At 38.8% G+C, this 20,405-nt stretch overlaps 1 protein-coding gene across 2 annotated transcripts; it reads right to left on the bottom strand.

The window, feature by feature from the left end:
• CLDN12 (claudin 12) lies at positions 308–10,620 on the bottom strand. 2 transcript variants are annotated; one of them, XM_005667576.3, is made up of 3 exons: positions 10,480–10,620; positions 8,465–8,554; positions 308–3,633 (listed from the first exon to the last, which is right to left on the bottom strand). In XM_005667576.3, the coding sequence occupies exon 3, from the start codon at positions 3,598–3,600 to the stop codon at positions 2,866–2,868; it is 735 nt and encodes a 244-aa protein (XP_005667633.1). In that variant the 5' UTR covers positions 3,601–3,633; positions 8,465–8,554; positions 10,480–10,620; the 3' UTR covers positions 308–2,865. The 2 variants fall into 2 exon arrangements, with proteins under 2 accessions (XP_005667633.1, NP_001153551.1); NM_001160079.1 differs by lacking the exon at positions 10,480–10,620 and having other exon boundaries at positions 2,856–3,633; positions 8,465–8,478.

Below are 20,405 nucleotides of genomic sequence, written 5' to 3'. Positions count from 1 at the left end.
TCCCAATCTGCAAGATCACAGGCCACTGGAAAACTCCACTGATGAGGCAAGTCTGGCACGATTAACTTTATTTGGTGCTTTCTTGTGGAATGCTGAAATACTCCAGTGAACTCCTAGGACCACTCTTAGAAATGAAGAGTCTTGATGCTTCTGAAATAATAATGCCAAGTTGTCTGATTCCTTTCCAACTGCTATGCTACAGGGCTTTAAATGGGGCTGTGTCTTTTTCAATTTGCACATGTTTGAGAACCATTTCTCAAAGTAGTTCACCTTAAAGCACTGACGAAAATGAGGACAGAAGCAGAAACTTGTAAAAATACATCTTTTAATAAACATCAAGAAGTACAGTGCAGTTTTATCGAGGTTTTACATTGCAGTTTACAACAAACATATCATCTATTATAGCGTATATTTATTTACAAGTAAACTCAGGTTTTTTTCCTCCCATGGCTGGACAAACCAAATCTGGTGCATCATACTACTTTTAAGGTTTTCTAAACTGGCTTCTGTAAAAGGCCTTTAACATTAATAGACTTGTAACAATCAAAAAAAAAAAAAAAAAAACCATCACAATGATAACCTGATGAATGCTCAAAAGTTATTAAAAAGAATTCTAAATACCTGCTTTTCTTTGATGGCTTTGAAGAATAGCTCCTGACAGCAAATCTGAAATATTAAAGACAATAAGGGAAACTGTTTCTTTTGCCAAGTGAATCCATAATAAGTAATATTTTCAGGCTATAGATTATGAAAAGAATTCAAAAGATTCTTGTAGGAAAATTTTAACATTTATATGATCCCATGGACTAAAAACTGTCTAGGATAGAATATTAATGGCTGAGTCTGCTTTTAATGTTGTTTATACAAAGAATGCTAGAATTCTTGACACTTCTGGACAAATTTAGTGAAGGGGGACAGAAAGTAATTAGCAAAGGGGAAATTAATACTAATCTCAAAATTCTATCTGCCATTATTTTGGAATCATCAAGACTCAGCTACATCTGAGATGAGTTAAAAGGAGAACTGAAGGAAATCAGAAGCTGTAGCTAAAAAAAAATCATAGTTTTGCATGCTTTCAACTGATGGCAGTTTAAAAATTACACAACTGGATTTACTGGCTATATACATAAGCTAGTATTTGGAATTAGAAATAAAAGTACCACTTACATTCACAGAAGTATCAGAATTATACTCAGTTTTGCAGAAGAGGCACAATAATCTATTAACCATGCAACTAGCTGTTTGTGAAATTTGTAATGGGTAACAGAACAAAATCCTATGAATATGCTACTAATGTGTGGCAAATTACATCAATTAAGTAAGCAGCTCAAATTCATAAGGGTAAAGACCCAATATCCCTGAATTTCTAAGCATTCATCTCGGTGCTAACATGGTTTCTTCTCAATGTTACCCCATTAGGAGAGAAATCTTAAATACTCCTCCCTCTTCAATGCATCACCATACTTTCAGAAGTGAAAAGGGAACAGTTGGTTTATTTTTTTTTTTAACCACTTTTGCTCATTCTAATGAATCTGACAAAGTGTTATTACAGTGTCTAGCCTAAGGTAGGTGCTCTAAAGGATCCAACAAATTGAATCTCTAAGTTCCAGAATATTGCTAGTATTGTACAGTAAGCTGTCTGCCAGAGAGCCATGTCTCTGGGTGAAATATATTCCTAGATCAATGACTGAGAAGTGAAGACCAGCTTCCACTGAAGTCAACGGTTCCCTGTCAGATAACAGTTTGCTCTTCTCTCTTACATTAAAATTTCTTAGTAGATGGGACCAGATACTTTGCATGTATCCTCTATAGCACCTATTAAAGTGCTGCACAAAGATATATGCTCAAGGAAGTAATCAGTGATTGGGGCAGGGACTGAATCAAGGATGAATGTGGTCATGGGGAAGCCATGCTTTACTTTACCCATCACCCTCACCCAAAAGGCAGTCACCAGAATCAATCTCTGATGTTGTCACTGAAGAACAGATGCTTGTCCCCCTATGGCTGTCTAAAGGAGAACAAACCACATGGGCCTCTTCATTTCTCTCTCTTAGCCACTAGGAGATTATAAACGGGCATGAGTACCACTTGGTGGATGATATCTGGAAAAAAAGTTTCTCTGCCTCAGAAGAAGCACCAATACAGCACATGCCATGTTTTAATTCTAATAACAAAACTTATAGAACCATTAACTTCTAAAAATTATGTTAAATTTTATCCATACTATTATATATTTTAACTGTTAGGCTTATTCTCTCTGATATCACTTAAAATACATTTTATTTTTAAACACAGGCATGAGGTAGAAGATAAGGAACTCACAAAAGAAAGTCATCTTCAAAATACCGAACTCTATTCAATATAATTAGCCCCGAGAAAAAGTAAGAAAAGTTTTAGCTGGTAGACTGGCTACTGTTAAAATATTACCCTTACCTGAAAAAAATTTCTTAAATTTGAAATTGCCCTCTTTTCCCAATTTCAAGTATTAGAGAAGAAGGACAATACACATTCTGAAATATTCATGAAGATCATATACAACAGCTTCTCCTAGCAATCATTTTCCACTTTACTATGTTGCTCTAAATCACCTCAATGAGACACAGGTCCTTTTCATATAAATAACTGATCAGATATCACAAGGAGGTCAAAAATCCTTCTAGCATAAGAAGATAAAAGGAATGATTCACATTTAAAATAATGTACTTTTCATAAAAACTAGCAGCACTTCATCCTACCAAGACATAGAAATTTGGCTTCATTGACTGGTCAGAAACAAAGGAAAACGTATAGAGGTCCAAATACAACTCTTTGCACGAGGGAAATAAATGTGAGGCTACAAGTTTTTTTTTTACAACTATTTCCCTGTTAGGTCGTGTGTGAAACTACTGGAATGTCAATTTCGATGGCAGAGAGGCGGGAGCGTGCTGAGTAGGGCTGTGAATACGTATGCATGCTGGGAGGATGCGAGTACAGCGGCTGCCAGAAAGGAGAAGGCAAGGACTTGCATGCACAGTACCAGATAAAGAGCAGAACGGACGTCATAAACAGCCCCCCGGCACTAGCGATGGTAACATACACTGCGTAGTCAAATGCAAAGACTGGCTCAAACTTCTTGTTCAGATGGATGTTATAAAAGATGACCCAGATGGATGGGGAGAGGCTCACAGTACCTGCCAGGAAAAACAGCAGCCCGGCCACCAGGTGGCAGCCTGCACTATTGACCAGACACTTGGCCAGTTTGATGTTGGGCACCGAGGACCTGAAGGCCGTGTTACACATTCCGATCAGGCAGAGCAGCAGGGCACCCATGGCGATCAGGATGCTGAGGGGCAAGGCAAACTGCAGGACCCGCAGGTCCAGCTGGTCAACTGACGAGTACCAGGTAGTGTCGTACATCAGGCAGTCGTTGCCCCCGTCATAGCGGGCACACTTTACCCACAGGCCTGTGTAGACAGTCAGGTTCTTCTCGTTTCTGTTGAACGTGATCAGTCGTAATTTCCTCCAGTTGGGCAGCAGGGTCCCCGCAAAGAGGCCTGCTACTGAGGCGATTCCACACAGGAAGGAGAGGACTGTGGCTGCGTGAACATCCCGACAGCCCATGGCAGCCAGGCCTGTGCGGTACTGCCTGTCGGACTGGGGGTGATACACAAGAGGACAAATCAGAAAGGGCCAATAGGAAAGCAGAGCAGGTGCTGACTGGAAAACAACCAATGATGTCAGTGCAGGCAGGGAAATTCTGTCCCTTGTCCCCTCTCCACGTACAATATGAACGCCTATGAGCCCACGTGCATGTGACCTGAGAGCAGGTGGCACCCATACACCCGGTTACTGCTGACTGGGACACAGAGCAACTAAAGCCTTCACACACGAGTATTCTTTTTTTTTTTTTAAACAGCAAATCAAAGGAACAACTAAAATAATTTCAAATTCTCTTAACGTCACATCTGACAACATCTCTGTTGTCAATCACTCACTCAACACCCACATATCAAGCATTCTGACATGTCAGGCACTCCAAAATACAGGGTCAGAGCACTCAGCAACCAGCAACTACACACAACACAAATTTGGCCTCCAGTGCTCATGCAAATGTGAAATGAGACCAGCCCACAGCTGAGGTGCAGGCGGCTCATAAAAGACACAGGTGTAGGGAAAGGAGCAGTGGAGGGCAGCAGAGGGGTTGAGGGCAGACTCTTGAATCAAACTGCTTGGGTTTTAAGCCCCACTTCCCCACTTACTGGCCAAGTGACTTCTGTGTGCCCATCTTCTTCGTCTACAATGGGAAAAGTAAGTCTGCCTACCTCATTTAGTTGTTCTAAATGTTCAACGAGTTAATATTATGTCAGGTGCTTAAAATTACATCTGGCGCCTTGTTAAGTGTAATGCAAGTGTTACCTACTTCTTAGCACTCAGTGACCAGCCCAGTACTTGGCATCCAAGAGCAATTCAAAAAACATTTGCCAAATCAACATTAAATAAGAAAAAGCAAATATCTCATTCCTATATTCCAAGTGTACCAGAAAATTATACAACATAAAGAGACTCCTCTCCAATGAGTTAGTCAAATGAAGAAGAGAACAAAAGTCCCTAAAATTATTCTGCTCAACTACTTCCTGACTGATTCAAGATGAGTGGCATGCTTTTCAGGTTATTATGCTATTGGTTATTATACTAATATACTACTATTGTTTAGTCTATTATTGCTCATATAAGATGAACACAGATTTCTGAGGTAGGTGACAACCTATCTCTATTAATACTATTATAAGGAAACGAAAAAAGTAACCAGAACTTTCTTTGAACTTAAAAGGCAAGGTTCTTTTTCTGTATGTGACAAATTATACAAACCAGTATCTTACTCAGCTTTATTTCTTCAAGAGTTTGAGGCTCACTCTCCAAATACCACTCAGATGTTATTTCTCCTGCCTTCCATCAGGCCTCCCAGGAGGCAAGAGAACAGAATACTTTAATAAGGTAGCACATCTGCTTCTCTTAGATCATGACAAAAGGGTAATGTGGAAAATGTTCTTATTTCTGGATACCGTGTTAGCGAATCCATTACTATTTGCAGAATCAAATATTAACACTGAAATGGCAGAGTAACATTTCTAGGAGTTTTAGGGGTCAGAAAGAAAACCAGGATCAAAATGCTAGGCAACTGAATTAGGACCTGAGTCTTAAATGTGTTCAAATGAGAGGGCACACTGTTCTTTAGAAAACAATGTATTTGTCTATTTAATCCAATCGTACGAACTGGGAATGATTCACCAGCAGAATATAGGTGTATATACATATCTACACACACACATATATATATATATAAATGTACAACACAAAAATCAGAATTTAAGCACGAGTAACCCTTTTTAAAGTCCTCAAGTTATAGACAAGTTTCTCCATTAACAGTAGTTAACTACTTTGTTTATCGTGCTGTCTTCTGTCAAGACTACCAAAAGTAGCATTTGTTTAAGAAAATGTTATGGATGAAAATATTGAAAACAGAGACTTACAGTTTTAATTTATTTTTTTCCTGCAAATTTTACATGCTTAATTTTAGCAACTAACCACCTTGGTCCAGCAATGAAAACTCTGGTGCGGGTTTGAGAATGTTTACACTGGAAAAGGCTACTAAAGATATCAGTCTCCAGAATCCAGTTTCCTGTTGGTTTCTGCTCATTCTCCCTAGTATGCTGTGAGCAGCTTGCAGAGTGCTAAGTCATTTTAGGAATATATGAATACATGATGACTACTGGGCCCTGATTCAAGACCACAGCAACTCACAAAGGTAGGTAGGTACTAATGATGTAGAACTGGACAAGGAAGTTGTATTACCAAACAATATTCACTCAACAGATATTTACTGAATATCTAACACATGCAAAACACTCTTTTAAGCCTGAGAGGAACACCGAGGCCAATAATATCTGGACCTTGCCCCAGTGTGTTAAGTGAGACTGAAGCAAAGAATATGCCCTTTGTGAGCTCAAAATGCCAACAACAGTGAAAGAGGTACCTAATTATTACCTATCAAGCGATCACTGTGAGGTGTTAAGCAAAATGATCCATTAAGACACCTGTTCATAACATGTACCATTCAGGGCTAGAGAAAAGCTGAGCAATAATGATTTAATCAATGTTGTGAAGACAAAAATAAAAGGCTCCCTCAGTTTCTTTTTCTTTTTTTGTCTTTTTGCCATTTCTAGGGCCGCTTCTGAGGCATATGGAGATTCCCAGACTAGGGGTTGAATTGGAGCTGTAGCCACTGGCCTACACCCAGAGCCACAGCAACTCGGGATCCGAGCCACATCTGCAACCTACACCACAGCTCACGGCAACACCAGATCCTTAATCCACTGAGCAAGGCCAGGAATCGAACCTGCAAACTCATGGTTCCTAGTCGGATTCGTTAACCACTGAGCCATGACGGGCACTCCGCCCTCAGTTTCTTTCAAATCTTCAGAACTTCAGAACACCCATGCAGAATCCTAATCAATCACAATGAGTTAGGGGGCAAATACTTGGAGTATCGATGTAACTGATATTTCTCCAATGAAGCTGCCCTGTACCCCTGATTCTTACAATTCAAATGGAATGAGAAACAAGATCAGGATGAACGACTTTATTAATAAATTTCTGTAGTTCTTAAGTCTACAGACTATAAAACAATATTTTTTTCAGTATCAAGTGTGTTCAAATTTATCCTGCATCAAACCAGTACAAGGGTTATACCAGTCCCCTGAATTGGCTCCCATCCCAGAGTAGATTAACTAAAAGTCCTATTTGGAGAGCCAACAAGTATACCATGGCCTTTTTCAGAAAGGAAATACTATTAATCTCAATTTAAATAAATTCAACCTCAGTGCTGGAATTAATGCCCAAGCTCTTTTTAACTTTCTTTGACTGCTCTACTTTTTATGCCCTGCTCTTAGCTCCACATATGTATGATTTGATAAGAAGTAGTAAAATCCCACTAGAGAGAGGAAGTAATATTTTAAAGATGGTGGAGAAAAGAAATATGTTTACATTTAAAACTGAAAGATAATGTTGACTCGTGGATTCAGATTTGTTCATAATGGGAGGGTAAAAAGGCTTTTACTCTCGAGCTATACCAATTAGTTAAGAATCTGAAATAATTTTTTCAAGTGCAAATCTAATCATCTCAATACTTTTCTTACCATTCAATGGCTATTTCCCTCAGAATAAAGTTTCTAAAGTTTCAAATCCTTCCCATAGTTTCCAAAGTTTTAAATCCCACCATCTGGGTTCTGCCAAATTCTCAATCCTTATTGCATCACTCTCCCACCTTACATATTACCGTCTATGTAGCCATACTGCTTTCCTTTTTAACTTTTCCAATTCTGTTTTTCAATTTAGCTAAGAGCTTTTCTCCCTGCTGTTCTTCCTCCTAGAACTTTCTTAATCCCATCTTAGCTAATAGGCACTCATCTTTCTAGCTTCCAAGGAGGCTGGCCCTAAACCTCCCCTCTTCTCTCCACCCTTCATCTTCCCCCTGCCTCTAGTTACACGCTCTGGTTGCACCTTTGTACTTTTTCTTTGGTAGTGAGTGATTATGCTTATATTCCTTGTTCAGTATTTATCTTTCCCACCAGACTGTAAATTCCAGGAGGACAGAGAGCCTTCTGTTTTATTTACTGTGTCCAAGACTGGCACATAGAAAGCACTCAATTATTTGTTAAATGAATGAACAAACATGCATGGCTTGTCGTTTCCATCTGGGAGGCAGTGGGGTACTGCAGCCCAGGTGATCAAAGACCCAACTGCCAGTCATAAACTACCATTTGCAAATTGGGAAAGTCACCCACAGCCTCTGAATCTCGAATTTCTCAAATGCCCCCCAGGGTAGTTGTGAGATCACAAATAGTAAAGCTTTTTTTTTTTTTTTAAACAGAATATGGTCAGATATTTAAGTTTATGACCATTGTTGGTAGGCTTATTTGAAAGTATTCTGAGAGTAGTTACTGACCAAATCAGACCAGAACTCTATTCAACACACAGTTTCACATATGTCATTTAACTATATATTCCTCAATGACTTGCAGAGTTGATGGATAAAACTTGGGACACAACTGAAGGTTATCAAAGATATTTTCAGTAAAAATATTTTCAAAAGGATACCTTTTCTGTGGTTTTGAATAGAGGTCAAAGGAATCTGGAGCAAGATTAGTGGCTAAGAGCTTTAGGAACTCCTAGACTCATTACTGTATTTTTTCAGGAACAATTCCAAGGACTAGCTGTATGAGTCACAGCATCTACATTAATTCTTGGGAGTAACACTAGCAGCCCCTCCCTTCTACCTGTAATTTGGCTTTTATTAGAAACTGTAGGTCATCGTCATTGCTCTCACAAGAGAGGTCTGTCCCCTATTTTTCTAAACAAGAGAAAAAAGTGTCATCTGATATACAAAAGCAAAGGAAGTATAAGATATAATCAAAGATGTACTTACTCTTTGAGGTACTTAACAGTTCTAAAACAATTTTAATCAACTTAGAAGAAACAGATGCACATCTCAAAACACAGCAGAAATGATCTGGGCCTAAAGAAATAGGAAAAATACTCTAAGTGAATACAGTGCTTCTTTAAAAACTCAATTTGAATTCACATGGAATTAGGAAAAATAGTCAGCAATTATCTAAAACCAATGAAATGTTAAACCAAAAAAAGGTGGGCAATAAACTTTTTTTTGTCTTTTTTGCTATTTCTTTGGGCCGCTCCCGCAGCATATGGAGGTTCCCAGGCTAGGGGTGAATCGGAGCTGCAGTCCCCGGCCTACGCCAGAGCCACAGCAATGCAGGATCCGAGCCGAGTCTGCAACCTACACCACAGCTCACAGCAACGCCGGATAGTTAACCCACTGAGCAAGGCCAGGGATCGAACCCGCGACCTCATGGTTCCTAATCGGATTCGTTAACCACTGCGCCACAATGGGAACTCCAATAAACTTTTTTTAAGTCAGTTTATTCTTAAATTCACACAATACCTATACATAAGATAAAGAAAAAAATTAACACTCATTTTGTGATTTGAGAAGATAGGGAAAACAGAGATAAAAATCACTTTGCTGTCTTAGAAATAAATGATCAATATTTAATTGAATTTTTTAGATCCTTTCATGACTATAGTGAAAGAATACAGAGGACTGATGAAACACTGTGCAGTTGTCATGGCCTAAGAGAAATTCAGGATGTTTCTTTTATACTTTTTCAAAGGACACCGACAACAAAACTAGTCCAAACTGATTTGTGCTGTGCCTCCTAAAATTTGCAACCAGAATTTTTTTTTTTTGAGTTTATAGTTCCAATAGCTCAACCCACCATTTAAATGTCCCATATATCTTTTTTAAGCATCAACAACTTCCTCTTCAAACATTATTTACCTCAAATAGGTAGGACGAGAATGAAAACTTGTAAATGCCTGACAGCTTCCTGGATTAATGCTTTCAGGGCTCGTCCTACTATGATCATTATGTAGAACAGTGTTCTCAACAGTCTCCACAGAAGAGCTTTCAATCAAGTTTTGGTTTCTGTTTTTTCCTTTTCCAAATGTTATGTTTGAGCTGCTATCAAGCATTAACTGCTCACTCTTTTTAGGGCCACACCTGCAGCATATGGAAGTTCCCAAGCTAGGGGATGAATTGGAGCTGCAGCTGTCGACCTACACCACAGCTCACAGCAACGCTGGATCCTTAACCCATTGAGTGGGGTCGGGGATTGAACCTTCGTCCTCACGGATACTAGTCATGTTGATAACCCATTGAGCCACAATGGGAACTCTCGACACTTTTCTTACAATAAAAAAACAAACAAACAAAAAACCCCAACAAAATAGGATCTCTGAGCAATCATTTCTAAGTGAGGTCATCCAGTCAAACCTTCTAATGTCCTGATGGGCTTCTGGCAAAACCTGTAACAGAATCTGGGCTTCAAAGGAAAACAAACCAAGCTCTCAGAGGAACTCGCACTCCCCCCACCCCCGCCCTCGCTTTGAGCTGTGTCCTTAGGGGACACCAGAGCTGGCAGAAAGAAAGAGAAGGGGCACAAAAAGAGCTTTCCTGGTTACAGCCAATGGAAAGAGACCGCAACAGTGCCTATGAATGCTCTCTGAACAAGCCTATCCCTGCAACACTGAGTGGGTTTGAACCGCGAGCAGGTCATCATTACACAACCAGCAGGGGCTGGTGATTCAAAAATAGCAACTTGCAGCTCCACACAGCACAGCCGGCCAGCCAAACCCCAAGCCCCTGGCTGCTCCGGCCAGAAACCTGGGCATTTCCATACTCCTGAGTCCAAAATAATTTTTTTAGAGCTTTATCAAATACCTCCTCACTCAATTTTCACCTCCACAAAGGTGGCCAGCAGTTTTCCACGCTGAAGGATTCCTCTCGTTTCAGCAAACTTACACAAAACCCTTAACTACTTTTGCAAAAGACCCAGAAATCGGAATATTCTTGACCACACCTACCTGTTCCTCACATCCAAGGCATATTACTCGCCCCCACTGAGAAGCCTCCAAGCGCGTCTCCCTCCCTGCGTCCCAGGAAGTGCGTTCCCAGCGAGCTGCACCGGGGGCTTCTGGGACCGGAGTCCGGCCCCCCGCATAGGGAGAGCCGTGGATGCCAGGGAGACTACACTTCCCAGAATCCACCGGGCTGCCACTTGCAGGCAACATCCTGCCACCACCTCCCGCCGCTCGGCTCCCTTCCCCCTCCCCATTCCTCTGGGACTTTCAGTTCCGTCCAGGTTGGGGTTACAGGTCTAAAGAAAAGCTAAATGAAGCAACACTGTTTACCTCAAATAAACAGTTGGGTACCCAAGTAAATATTTACCACTAAATCACTTATTTACCATTTTCAGTGGAAAGGAGGGGGAGGTCGGAGTGATTTTATTTTTACATCTTTTTTTTTTTTTTCCTACTTGCTGTTTCTCAAGTAAATTTAACTCAAAATAATCAATATGCCATTGAGGCATATGCTGAAATGTCATGAACACACACGCACACACCACATAAATGGAGATAAAGTAAATGTGGCAAATGTTGGCAATCATTAAATCTAGAACAAGTATACGGGTGTTCATTGTACTAATCAGACTGTCTATACCTTTGAAAAATTTCAGAATAAATAGTTTGAGAAAAAGCATCATAGTTTTAAAAAGTAAAGGATGGCATCCATCCCTATCCCACTTTGCTGTTAATTGACCTTGGATAGGTTAAGTAACCTCTTTGTAACTCAGAATCCCATCTGTAATAATAATGTATTTATACATCAAAAACTATGGTGAAGAATGAGTTACTATACATAGAGAAGTTTACAAGAGTGTCTGACACATGATAACATATGCATAATACGTATTTGCTATTACCTTTTGACATTATTACGTTCCTCTAGTAACAACAGGACTATTCCTTAGTAACCAAAAAGGTTACTATCTCTTCACTCCTACCACCCTCTCATCTGACATACAGCTTCATAGGATGTAAGATTACTTAAATCCAGAAGTAATCCAATCTCCAAATCCCAAACCCCTGTAAATGTGGACAGCCTTAGGTGGCAAAAAGATCTCTGGGCACAGAAAGGCTCTGGGCTCCAGGCCAGCTCTGGCAATAGCAGATGGATGATGATAATATGCCACAGGTTGACTCACTTCTTTGCCCTGAACTTCAGTCCTCATCTATAATTGAATTTAATCAAATAACTATGTACAAAGTCATCTTGCAATTTATTTCCCTTCACTGATGCATACTTCCTGGATAGCAAACTTTAGGTGGGATGTGTTATGTATCAATTTTTTTTTTTTAAACCGTCCAAAAGGAAGGGAAGACAACCCTATTTCTAGACTTACTGATCAAGTTCAGGTCTATGGTCAGCCTGCCTTTAATATAGAAAATTTGAAACAAAATATTTACATGCTCTAACAGGACTAGAATATTAGTATAGCATTCTCAGAAGCACTTTAGGTGAGATTTTGAATGAACGATTAATCCCGGCTTCTCACTTTTTCTCAACAGTATCTCTTCAACTTAAGGAGTTAAGTCAAATCTTAAAACACATTCACTGCAATACACCATTCAGTTCCAAAATTCTACGAAGATTCTCATTTCGTTACTCTATTAGTTTCCCATTCCCACTGCAACGAATTACAACAAACTCAGTGGCTAGAAGTACCAAATTCATCATCTTATAGTTCTGGAAGTCAGAAATCTGACAGGGTCTCCTTAGGCTAGAATTTAGATGTTAGCAGAGCTGCAGGTTTTTGTTTTTGTTTTTCTGGAGGCTCAAGGGAAATCTCCTTTCCATTGCCTTCTCCAGTTCCTCAGGATACCTTCATTCCTTGGCTCATGGTCCCCTTCCATCTTCAAACTCAGCAATGGCTAGTTGAGTCTTTCAACATCTAAATCACTCTACATTCTTCTCCTCTTTAGCTTTGAAGAACCCTTGTGATTAAAATTGACTCACCCAGACTACTTTTTCTATTTTATGGTCATCTGACTTGCAACCTTAATTCTATAACAGAGCATATTTAGATTTCAGAGATAAGGAGGAGAACACCTTCATGGGACCATTACTCTGCCTACCACAAGTCATTGCTAACCTCTTTCTGACCGAATCCAAAGGCTTCTATTTGGTCCTAATTCTCTTTCATGCCTTCAGGTTCACACTGCACAATTCAGACGCCTTTTTCCTAAGATTTTCTTCCTTGGATTTGGAAACACCAACATTTCTACTTCTGGTTTATCTGATAAGTTCATTGTCCACCAACTCCTCCTTCCCATCTCTGATTATCAAAAGGCTCTGTCCTGCACCCCCTTCTTTGCAGGGCAAAGTGTTCTCTATCTCAAGTCCACATCTCTGGCCAAGACTTTCAATGACTTTAGTGCTATTTCTAATTGCCAGCTCATATAGAAATTATCACTTCAATTTCAGCATTTTCAAAATACAAATTAGTAACTATATCCCTTATGTCTTCCATTACTCCTTATGTCATCATTGGATTCATTTTGTTTCTTATCTTCTTGGACAGTTTTCTTCATATCCTTTACTCAAATTAGGACCCACACACTCTGGCTCTTCCTTTAAAGTATCCATTTGCTCCATATTCACTACAGAAACTTGTCACAGTCCTATTTAAGCCTTCATCTGTTCACATTAAGATACATTAAGATACAGTTTCCTTACATATACCAATGTCCATTAAAAAATAACAGATAACACTGACTATGTACTAAGCACTTTTTCATGGATCATTTCATCACAATAACCCCATATTAATGACAAAGAAATTGAGATGTAGAAAGGCTAAATAATTCCCCCAAAGTCAAGAAGTAGTTGGAGTTCCCATAGTGGCGCAGTGGTTAACGAATCTGACTAGGAGCCATGAGGTTTCGGGTTCGATCCCTGGCCTCTCTCAGTGGGTTAAGGATCTGGTGTTGCCGAGAGCTGTGGTGTAGGTCATAGACTTGACTTGGATCCTGCGTTGCTGTGGCTCTGGCGTAAGCCAGCAGCAACAGCTCTGATTAGACCCCTAGCCTGGGAACCTCCATATGCCGCAGGAGAAGCCCTAGAAAAGGCAAAAAGACAAAAAAAAGTGGTTAAGTGGCAGATCTTCCTAAAAGGTAGCTGTCAGTATTCAGTATGCTTCAGACTGATGATGGTCTCCGTTTTTGGATTTCTGCCTCTAAGATCTTAACTCTAAATGCTCATTGAAGCTATGCCTGAACTTAGAATGACCTATTATCCTCTCTGCCCACTCACATCCTACCTTTCTCCCGATTTCTCTGATTGGATCTTCTCTAAACTATATATTCCAACCTCAAATTGTAAACTAACTTGCACATAACTGTTCCTTTTCTATGCTTTAGTCATATTACATCATGGTATTTATCCAAGTCCATGACTGAAATTCAGCAAATATAGATTAATTTAAAAAAAAAACCCATATACTAGTTTTTAGAGGAGACTGTCAAATAAAAAAATAACATTATCTCTATTTGGGAAGTTGGCAAGTATAGTTGGGTAATAAATTTTTACTCTTAGTTGGGAAGTGTAGAGAAAAGGAGGGAAGCTTTATAGGTTGAATGTGTCCCTCAATAGTCATCTATTCAGGTCCTAACCCCTCCGCTTAGCACAGGATACAACCTTATTTGGAGAAAGGGTCTTTACAGAGATAATCAAGTTAAAAAGAGATTATTACTATGAGCCTTAGTCCAATACGACTCTTTTCCTTATGAAAAGGGGAAATGTGGAGACAACCACACATACACACACACAGAGAACGCCATGCAAAAGTTTAGGCAGAAGTTAGGGCGATGCTTCCTGTAGGCTAAGGAAGGCCAAAGATGGCCAGCAAACCACTACAAGCTAGGGGTGTGTTATGGAAACAATTCTCTCTCACAGCTCTCTGAAGGAATCGACCCCACCTGCACCTTGATCTCCAATTTCTAAACTGTGAGACAACAAATTTGTTGTTTTAAGTCCTCAGTTTGTGGTACTTTGTTGTGGACGCTTTAGCAAACTAATACAGGAAATAAGGAAAGAAGGTTCTGGACAAATCAAGCAGGAGGTGTCGCTTTGAAAACTGTTAGGAATGTGTAATCTACTATAACGTAGGTAGGATAACAGCACTTGTTCCTAATTGTCTTTAATAAAGTTCTGGTGAAGCGGGGCAGGGGCAGGGGCAATTATACAACAGAATTGGCTTAACGTACAATTACTAAAGGCTTTTTCCTATACTTGCATTCAGGTATTTTAAGTCTTTGTCTTTGACCATGCCTACTACCCTACCCTCCCACCACTGCTATTTTTAACCTCATTTTTAAAGAGAAACATTTATGTTAAAATTTTGATGAATATTATTACATCATTAATGGTTCTTTAAAGCATGTATGTTTCTGGCTTATTTTTTAATAGGAAAGGCATGTGTGCTCGATATTGTTCTTAAAATTTTTCTTGACCCTGATATTAGTACCAGTTCACAGAAAGATTTGTTTTTGAACCCAGTTACATAGTACTCTTTATTTTCCCCCATTAGGATTTGGTTGACCAGGGGCTTTTATTTACTTTGTCATTTAATCATGTTTCAAATCTATTCAAAGCTATAAGCTTTTTACTCTGCTCTTGATTTAAAATACTCTTATCTCCCTAAATTTGTAGCAAACTGTATACAAATAAAAAATACAAATACCAAACCGTATACAAACTGAAGGTATATTTCAGCTTTATAATCACATCCTTTTTCTTAATATAAGAAAATTATACCATGGCCTTCCTAAAGCCTTTTATATATAAATAATACCGATAACAGTGTTTGATAGCAAATAAGAAAATGAAGGTACTGCTCAGAAGATATTAACAATTTCAGAAAAACATACTGAAATATGTGCCATGAACAAAGTAAGCTCTTGTCTTTTGATTTCAACTTTCAATGTACTCAGAGTTTATAAAATAAATAGAAGAAAAGAAACTGCCTTATTGCTCCAAAATTAGTTATAATAGAAACTGCATACTCTGTTCTTCAAATTCCAAGTATTTCAAAGGACATGATTCAGATAGTAGCTATGCTTCACATAGCTTGGTATCTGGGTAGCCTGGTAGCCTAAAGGATTTAGTTTTTTTATGAATACACTAATAATATATACAAAGGTGATTACCTCTGAAGTCTTCCAAGTACCCAACAACTATTAATTAAGCAACTGTCATATAAACAGAAAAGTATCTTTAATTAGGCCTACCTAAAATAAGTGGTTGGTTATGGTCAGAAATTGAATGAAATTACCACTGGCTTTTTCATTCAACTGAGGTAATGACTCAAACTGTTACTCCTAAATTTCATTACTCCACAGGAAATAGTCTGACTTTCTAACATACATACTCTGCTTTCTTTTTTCCCCCTCCTTTTCTCATTTCTATTACCTATTTGATTTTGCTTTTCCTTCAGCTGGTTTGTGACACTCGCTCAAAGCTATAGATTCCCCTGATACTTTATTTCTACTTGCCAGTTTCAATCACAAAACAGAAAAGAGAATACTTCTCTGAAATATCTATTTAAGAAAAAAAAAGGGAGTTCCCATCGTGGTGCAGTGGTTAACGAATCTGACTAGGAACCATGAGGTTGCGGGTCAGTCCCTGCCCTTGCTCAGTGGGTTAACAATCCGGCGTTGCCCTGAGCAGGTGTAGGTTGCAGACGTGGCTCAGATCCCGCGTTGCTGTGGCTCTGGTGTAGGCCGGTGACTACAGCTCCGATTGGACCCCTAGCCTGGGAACCTCCATATGCTGCGGGAGCAGCCCAAAGAAATAGCAAAAAAACAAAAACAAAAAAAGGGTATTTTTCACTATTATATGACCCTGCAGTAAAAATTCACTTTTTTGACTATAATTTCACTATTATTTGACCCTGCAGCATGTTGTCTTCCAACATTTATCAATTGTTTATCTCTTAATCCCTAAGGTATTAACTGCTGTAAGGCAAAGACTTTAATTATAAAATGCTTCAGACTCACAAAAAGTTTAAAAAAAACACAAAACCCAAAACATTTATATACCTACCATCCAACTTAAAATATAGTAAAAGACCAAGAGGCAATGTAGGGTAGTGTTTAAAAGAGCTAATCTATGTGAAACACTCAGCACAGTGCCCAGCATATTTACATTACCATGCATTAGGGCTAGGGGTCAAATTGGAGCTGTAGCTGCCGGCCTACACCACAGCCACAGCAACCCAGGATCCAAGCCGAGTCTGTGACCCACACACAGCAAGCAGCAACACGGGATCCTTAACCCACTGAGCAAGGCCAGGGATCCAACCCGAATCCTCAAGAATACTAATCAGGCTCATTACCACTGAGCCATAATGGGAACTCCACTATGTATTGTGATTTTGAGTGCACAGACCATGCACTCAAAATTTCTGGATTTGTTTCACTCATCTATTCTCCAGGAGTAGATTTAAACCAAACTAGAGGTATTCCTAAGGGTTTTAAAAATATGCATTCAATTAAATTCACAATTTGGTTTTCAAAAAAAAAATGCTGCTGTATTTTAAAAATAAACTGTCTTTTGTATAAGGTTTATAGTTTATTATTGTTGTTTATTTTCATTTTGTTTTTTAAGCCATAGCTCGTAAGAATACGTACATGCTGTTGCTTTCAACCACTTTTTTTTTTTTTTTTTTTTTTGCTTTTTAGGGCTGTACCCGTGGCATACGGAGGTTCCCAGGCTAGGGTTTGAATTAGAGCTACAGCTGCCAGCCTATAGCACAGCCACAGCAACACGGGATCCAAGCCACATTTGCAGCCTACACCACAGTTCAAGGCAACGCTGGATCCTTAACCCACTGAGTGAGGCCAGGGATCAAACTGCATCCTCATGGATACGACTAGTATTTATTTCTGCTGAGCCATGGTAGTAACTCCTTTTTTTTCATTTTTAAAATTTTATTGAAGTATAGTTGATTTACAATGTTGTTAAACCATTATTTTTAATATACTTTAATGATATTACAAATTTCTAGAGGGAATTTAACTTTGTTAACTGAATATTTTATCTGAACTTTGCAAACCCTGTGAAATTGCTTGGAAAATTCTCCATTTGTTTATATATATTTTTTTTAGCAAGAAAAACAAATCTGCAGCTTTCATTAACTTTCTCAAAGGAATCTTTGACCTCTGTCCTCCCAAAGCAAATGAAAATGGAGCTAAAAGAAAACACAACTTTACAAGAAAACTAACTGGATAAAAATTGAAATAAAATACCCTTAACCTGATTTTTCCCATTAAGAAAGCAGACTTTTTTCTCCCCTGATTTTGTAACTAATACATGTTATAAAAGAAAACATTAACTTTACATAAAGTTATTATAATAAATAAAAATATGGATATATATTACCAAAAGAACAATACAATAGGTTCCTAGATTTTTTTTTTATTTCATTAATGAAATCTTTAGAGAGAACAGATTCAACTTCACAATACGGTATACTTAATACTTAGTGTCTGGTCAAGTATAAATTTTTAATTCATGATGGTAACTGAATTTGACTTGCAAGCTCTGCAAAACTACTGGGACTAGGTAAAAATTTGTTAGACATGGTGTAATAATACTCTGGCTATTCAGTAATATAACAATTAAGTATTCCAAAAAGCATGTATTTTGAATGATAAAAATGAAAGTCTTGCTTAAAGATAAAATAAATTGCAATTAAAACACTTATTTCAAAATAAATCTTTTAAGTTTTTGTTTTGGGGGAGGGGGCTTTAAATCTGGTGTGCGCCAATTCCTGGAAATGTGGCATTTTTCTAACATTTAAAAAAAATTACAGTTGTATACAATGTTGTGTCACTTTCTTCAATCTTTGGCTGTGCTTGTGGCATGCAAAAGTTCCAAAGCCAGGGACTGAAACCAAGACACAGCAGCAACCAAGCCACTGTGCTGACAACGCTGTATCCTTAACCCACTGTGCCACAAGGGAACTCCTAACATTTTTTCTAAAATAAAAAAGAAATCCAGATTTTCTTCTTTCACTTAAAATAAATGTCAACTATCAGAAAAAGATACAAAGAGTACACTTTTGGTAAAGAGAAATTTTAAATAATGGAACATTTTAGTGAGTTACATAAAATGCTTCAATTTATCTAGAGTGGCAACCTGGGCATTACAGGCATAACAAATAACATACAATCCCTCTTAATCCTCAACACACATCTATTATCTTTTACCAGGGCAGGAAGTAAAATTATGGTGTCAGAACATCAGAAATTCACCTGATAAAACTGTTCTCACATTGCTACCTGAAAAAAATTGAAGTGAAAAAAGAGAAAAATGATACTGAAATCATAAATGTAAAACATACCCAATATGAAACACGGTCACTATGATCAGTACAGATGTTCAAATCCCAAATCTTTCCTCACTCTTTTTCCCTTGTTGTACAGTGGTTCCAGGCTATTCTAACCCCCTGCAGTTTCTGCTGTTAAATGTGAGATCCATGAGCACAGCCAGTCCTGTCTGTTCTCAACACTGTATATGCAGCACCCTGCACAGTGCCTGGCACAGGAGAGACGCTCAATAAATATCTATGCAGTGAAAAGAAATACAAAAAAAGCCAGTATCTGGGGACTGGGATGGGAGGTAGGAGTGAGAAATAGAAAACGATAAACATGAAATACTGCTTGTAAGGAGTCGCTCACATTGTTCTATCAGAAGAAATCAAAGTAGAATGATAGTGACATTTTATTTAATACTTAGAGCCACATGTTAAGGCTTTGCTTAAATTTTAAAATAATTCCTAATAATTTAAAAGTAGCACTGAGGAATAATTTTTAGAAGCTCATTAACTTGTTACTATTTTGTTAAAAAAGAAAAATCTTGGAAAGGTTTATATAGTGAATGACACTTAGGCAAAAAGGTGTGTGTGTGTGTGTGTGTGTGTGTGTGTGTGTGTGTGTGTATACGTGTGTGTACCGAGAATGACACTTAGGCAAAAAGGTGTGTGTGTGTGTGTGTGTACCGAGACCAGCCCAGCAGGATGGGGCTGAAGAACGGGTGCTGTGGAACTTAAGAAAAAAAAAAGTTAACATAAAACAAGACACGGAGACATTTATCTTTTTTTTTTTTCTTTTTTTTTTGTCTTTTTGCTATTTCTTGGGCCGCTCCCGCGGCATATGGAGGTTCCCAGGCTAGGGGTCGAATCCGAGCTGTAGCCACCGGCCTACACCAGAGCCACAGCAACGCGGGATCCGAGCCGCGTCTGCAACCTACACTACAGCTCACTACAGCTCATGGCAACGCCGGATCATCAACCCACTGAGCAAGGGCAGGGACCGAACCCGCAACCTCATGGTTCCTAGTCGGATTCGTTAACCACTGCGCCACGACGGGAACTCCGAGACATTTATCTTAAGTAAAGGTGGGAACCAGGGGACTCAAGGTCTCAGGGACCAAGAGCCCTGCCTCAAGAAACCACACTGCTTTTATTGTGCTTTTGAGGATTATGTCAAGTGAAAAGAGGGTTGTAGGTGCAGGATATAGGTTTTTTTTTTTTTATTATTTCATAAGTTCTTTTATTATTTTAAAAGTCACTTAGCTGATAGATGTTAAAACTTTTACTCTAAACTTTAGGCATTTAAGAATCATTAGCACTTGAGTTAGCTATCTATGCATAGCATTTCAGAGAATCCTCACTGTGCTTCTGCAAAAGGCATGCCTATTTGCGGCAACCCTGTGTGCCTAGGTTTGCACCTTGGTTCTCTTTGCTAATGCATATTCTGCTAACGACCACTCATAAACCACTTGGCCATGAGGTTCCTCTTTCTCTTATTCTTTAGAAGACATATCATGCTTGTGAAAATGGCATGCCAATCTGCACAGGTCCGGTGTGCCTAGACCAATGTATTAT

This window comes from Sus scrofa, chromosome 9 (genome assembly GCF_000003025.6).
Source record: "Sus scrofa isolate TJ Tabasco breed Duroc chromosome 9, Sscrofa11.1, whole genome shotgun sequence".
In the NCBI taxonomy this organism is placed as follows: domain Eukaryota; kingdom Metazoa; phylum Chordata; class Mammalia; order Artiodactyla; family Suidae; genus Sus; species Sus scrofa.
This window is presented reverse-complemented; position numbering and strand designations above follow the sequence as displayed.

What these genes read in the sequence shown, in the direction of transcription:
- CLDN12 (XM_005667576.3), bottom strand. Translation starts at nt 3,600, where the DNA reads ATGGGCTGTCGGGATGTTCACGCAGCCACAGTCCTCTCCTTCCTGTGT.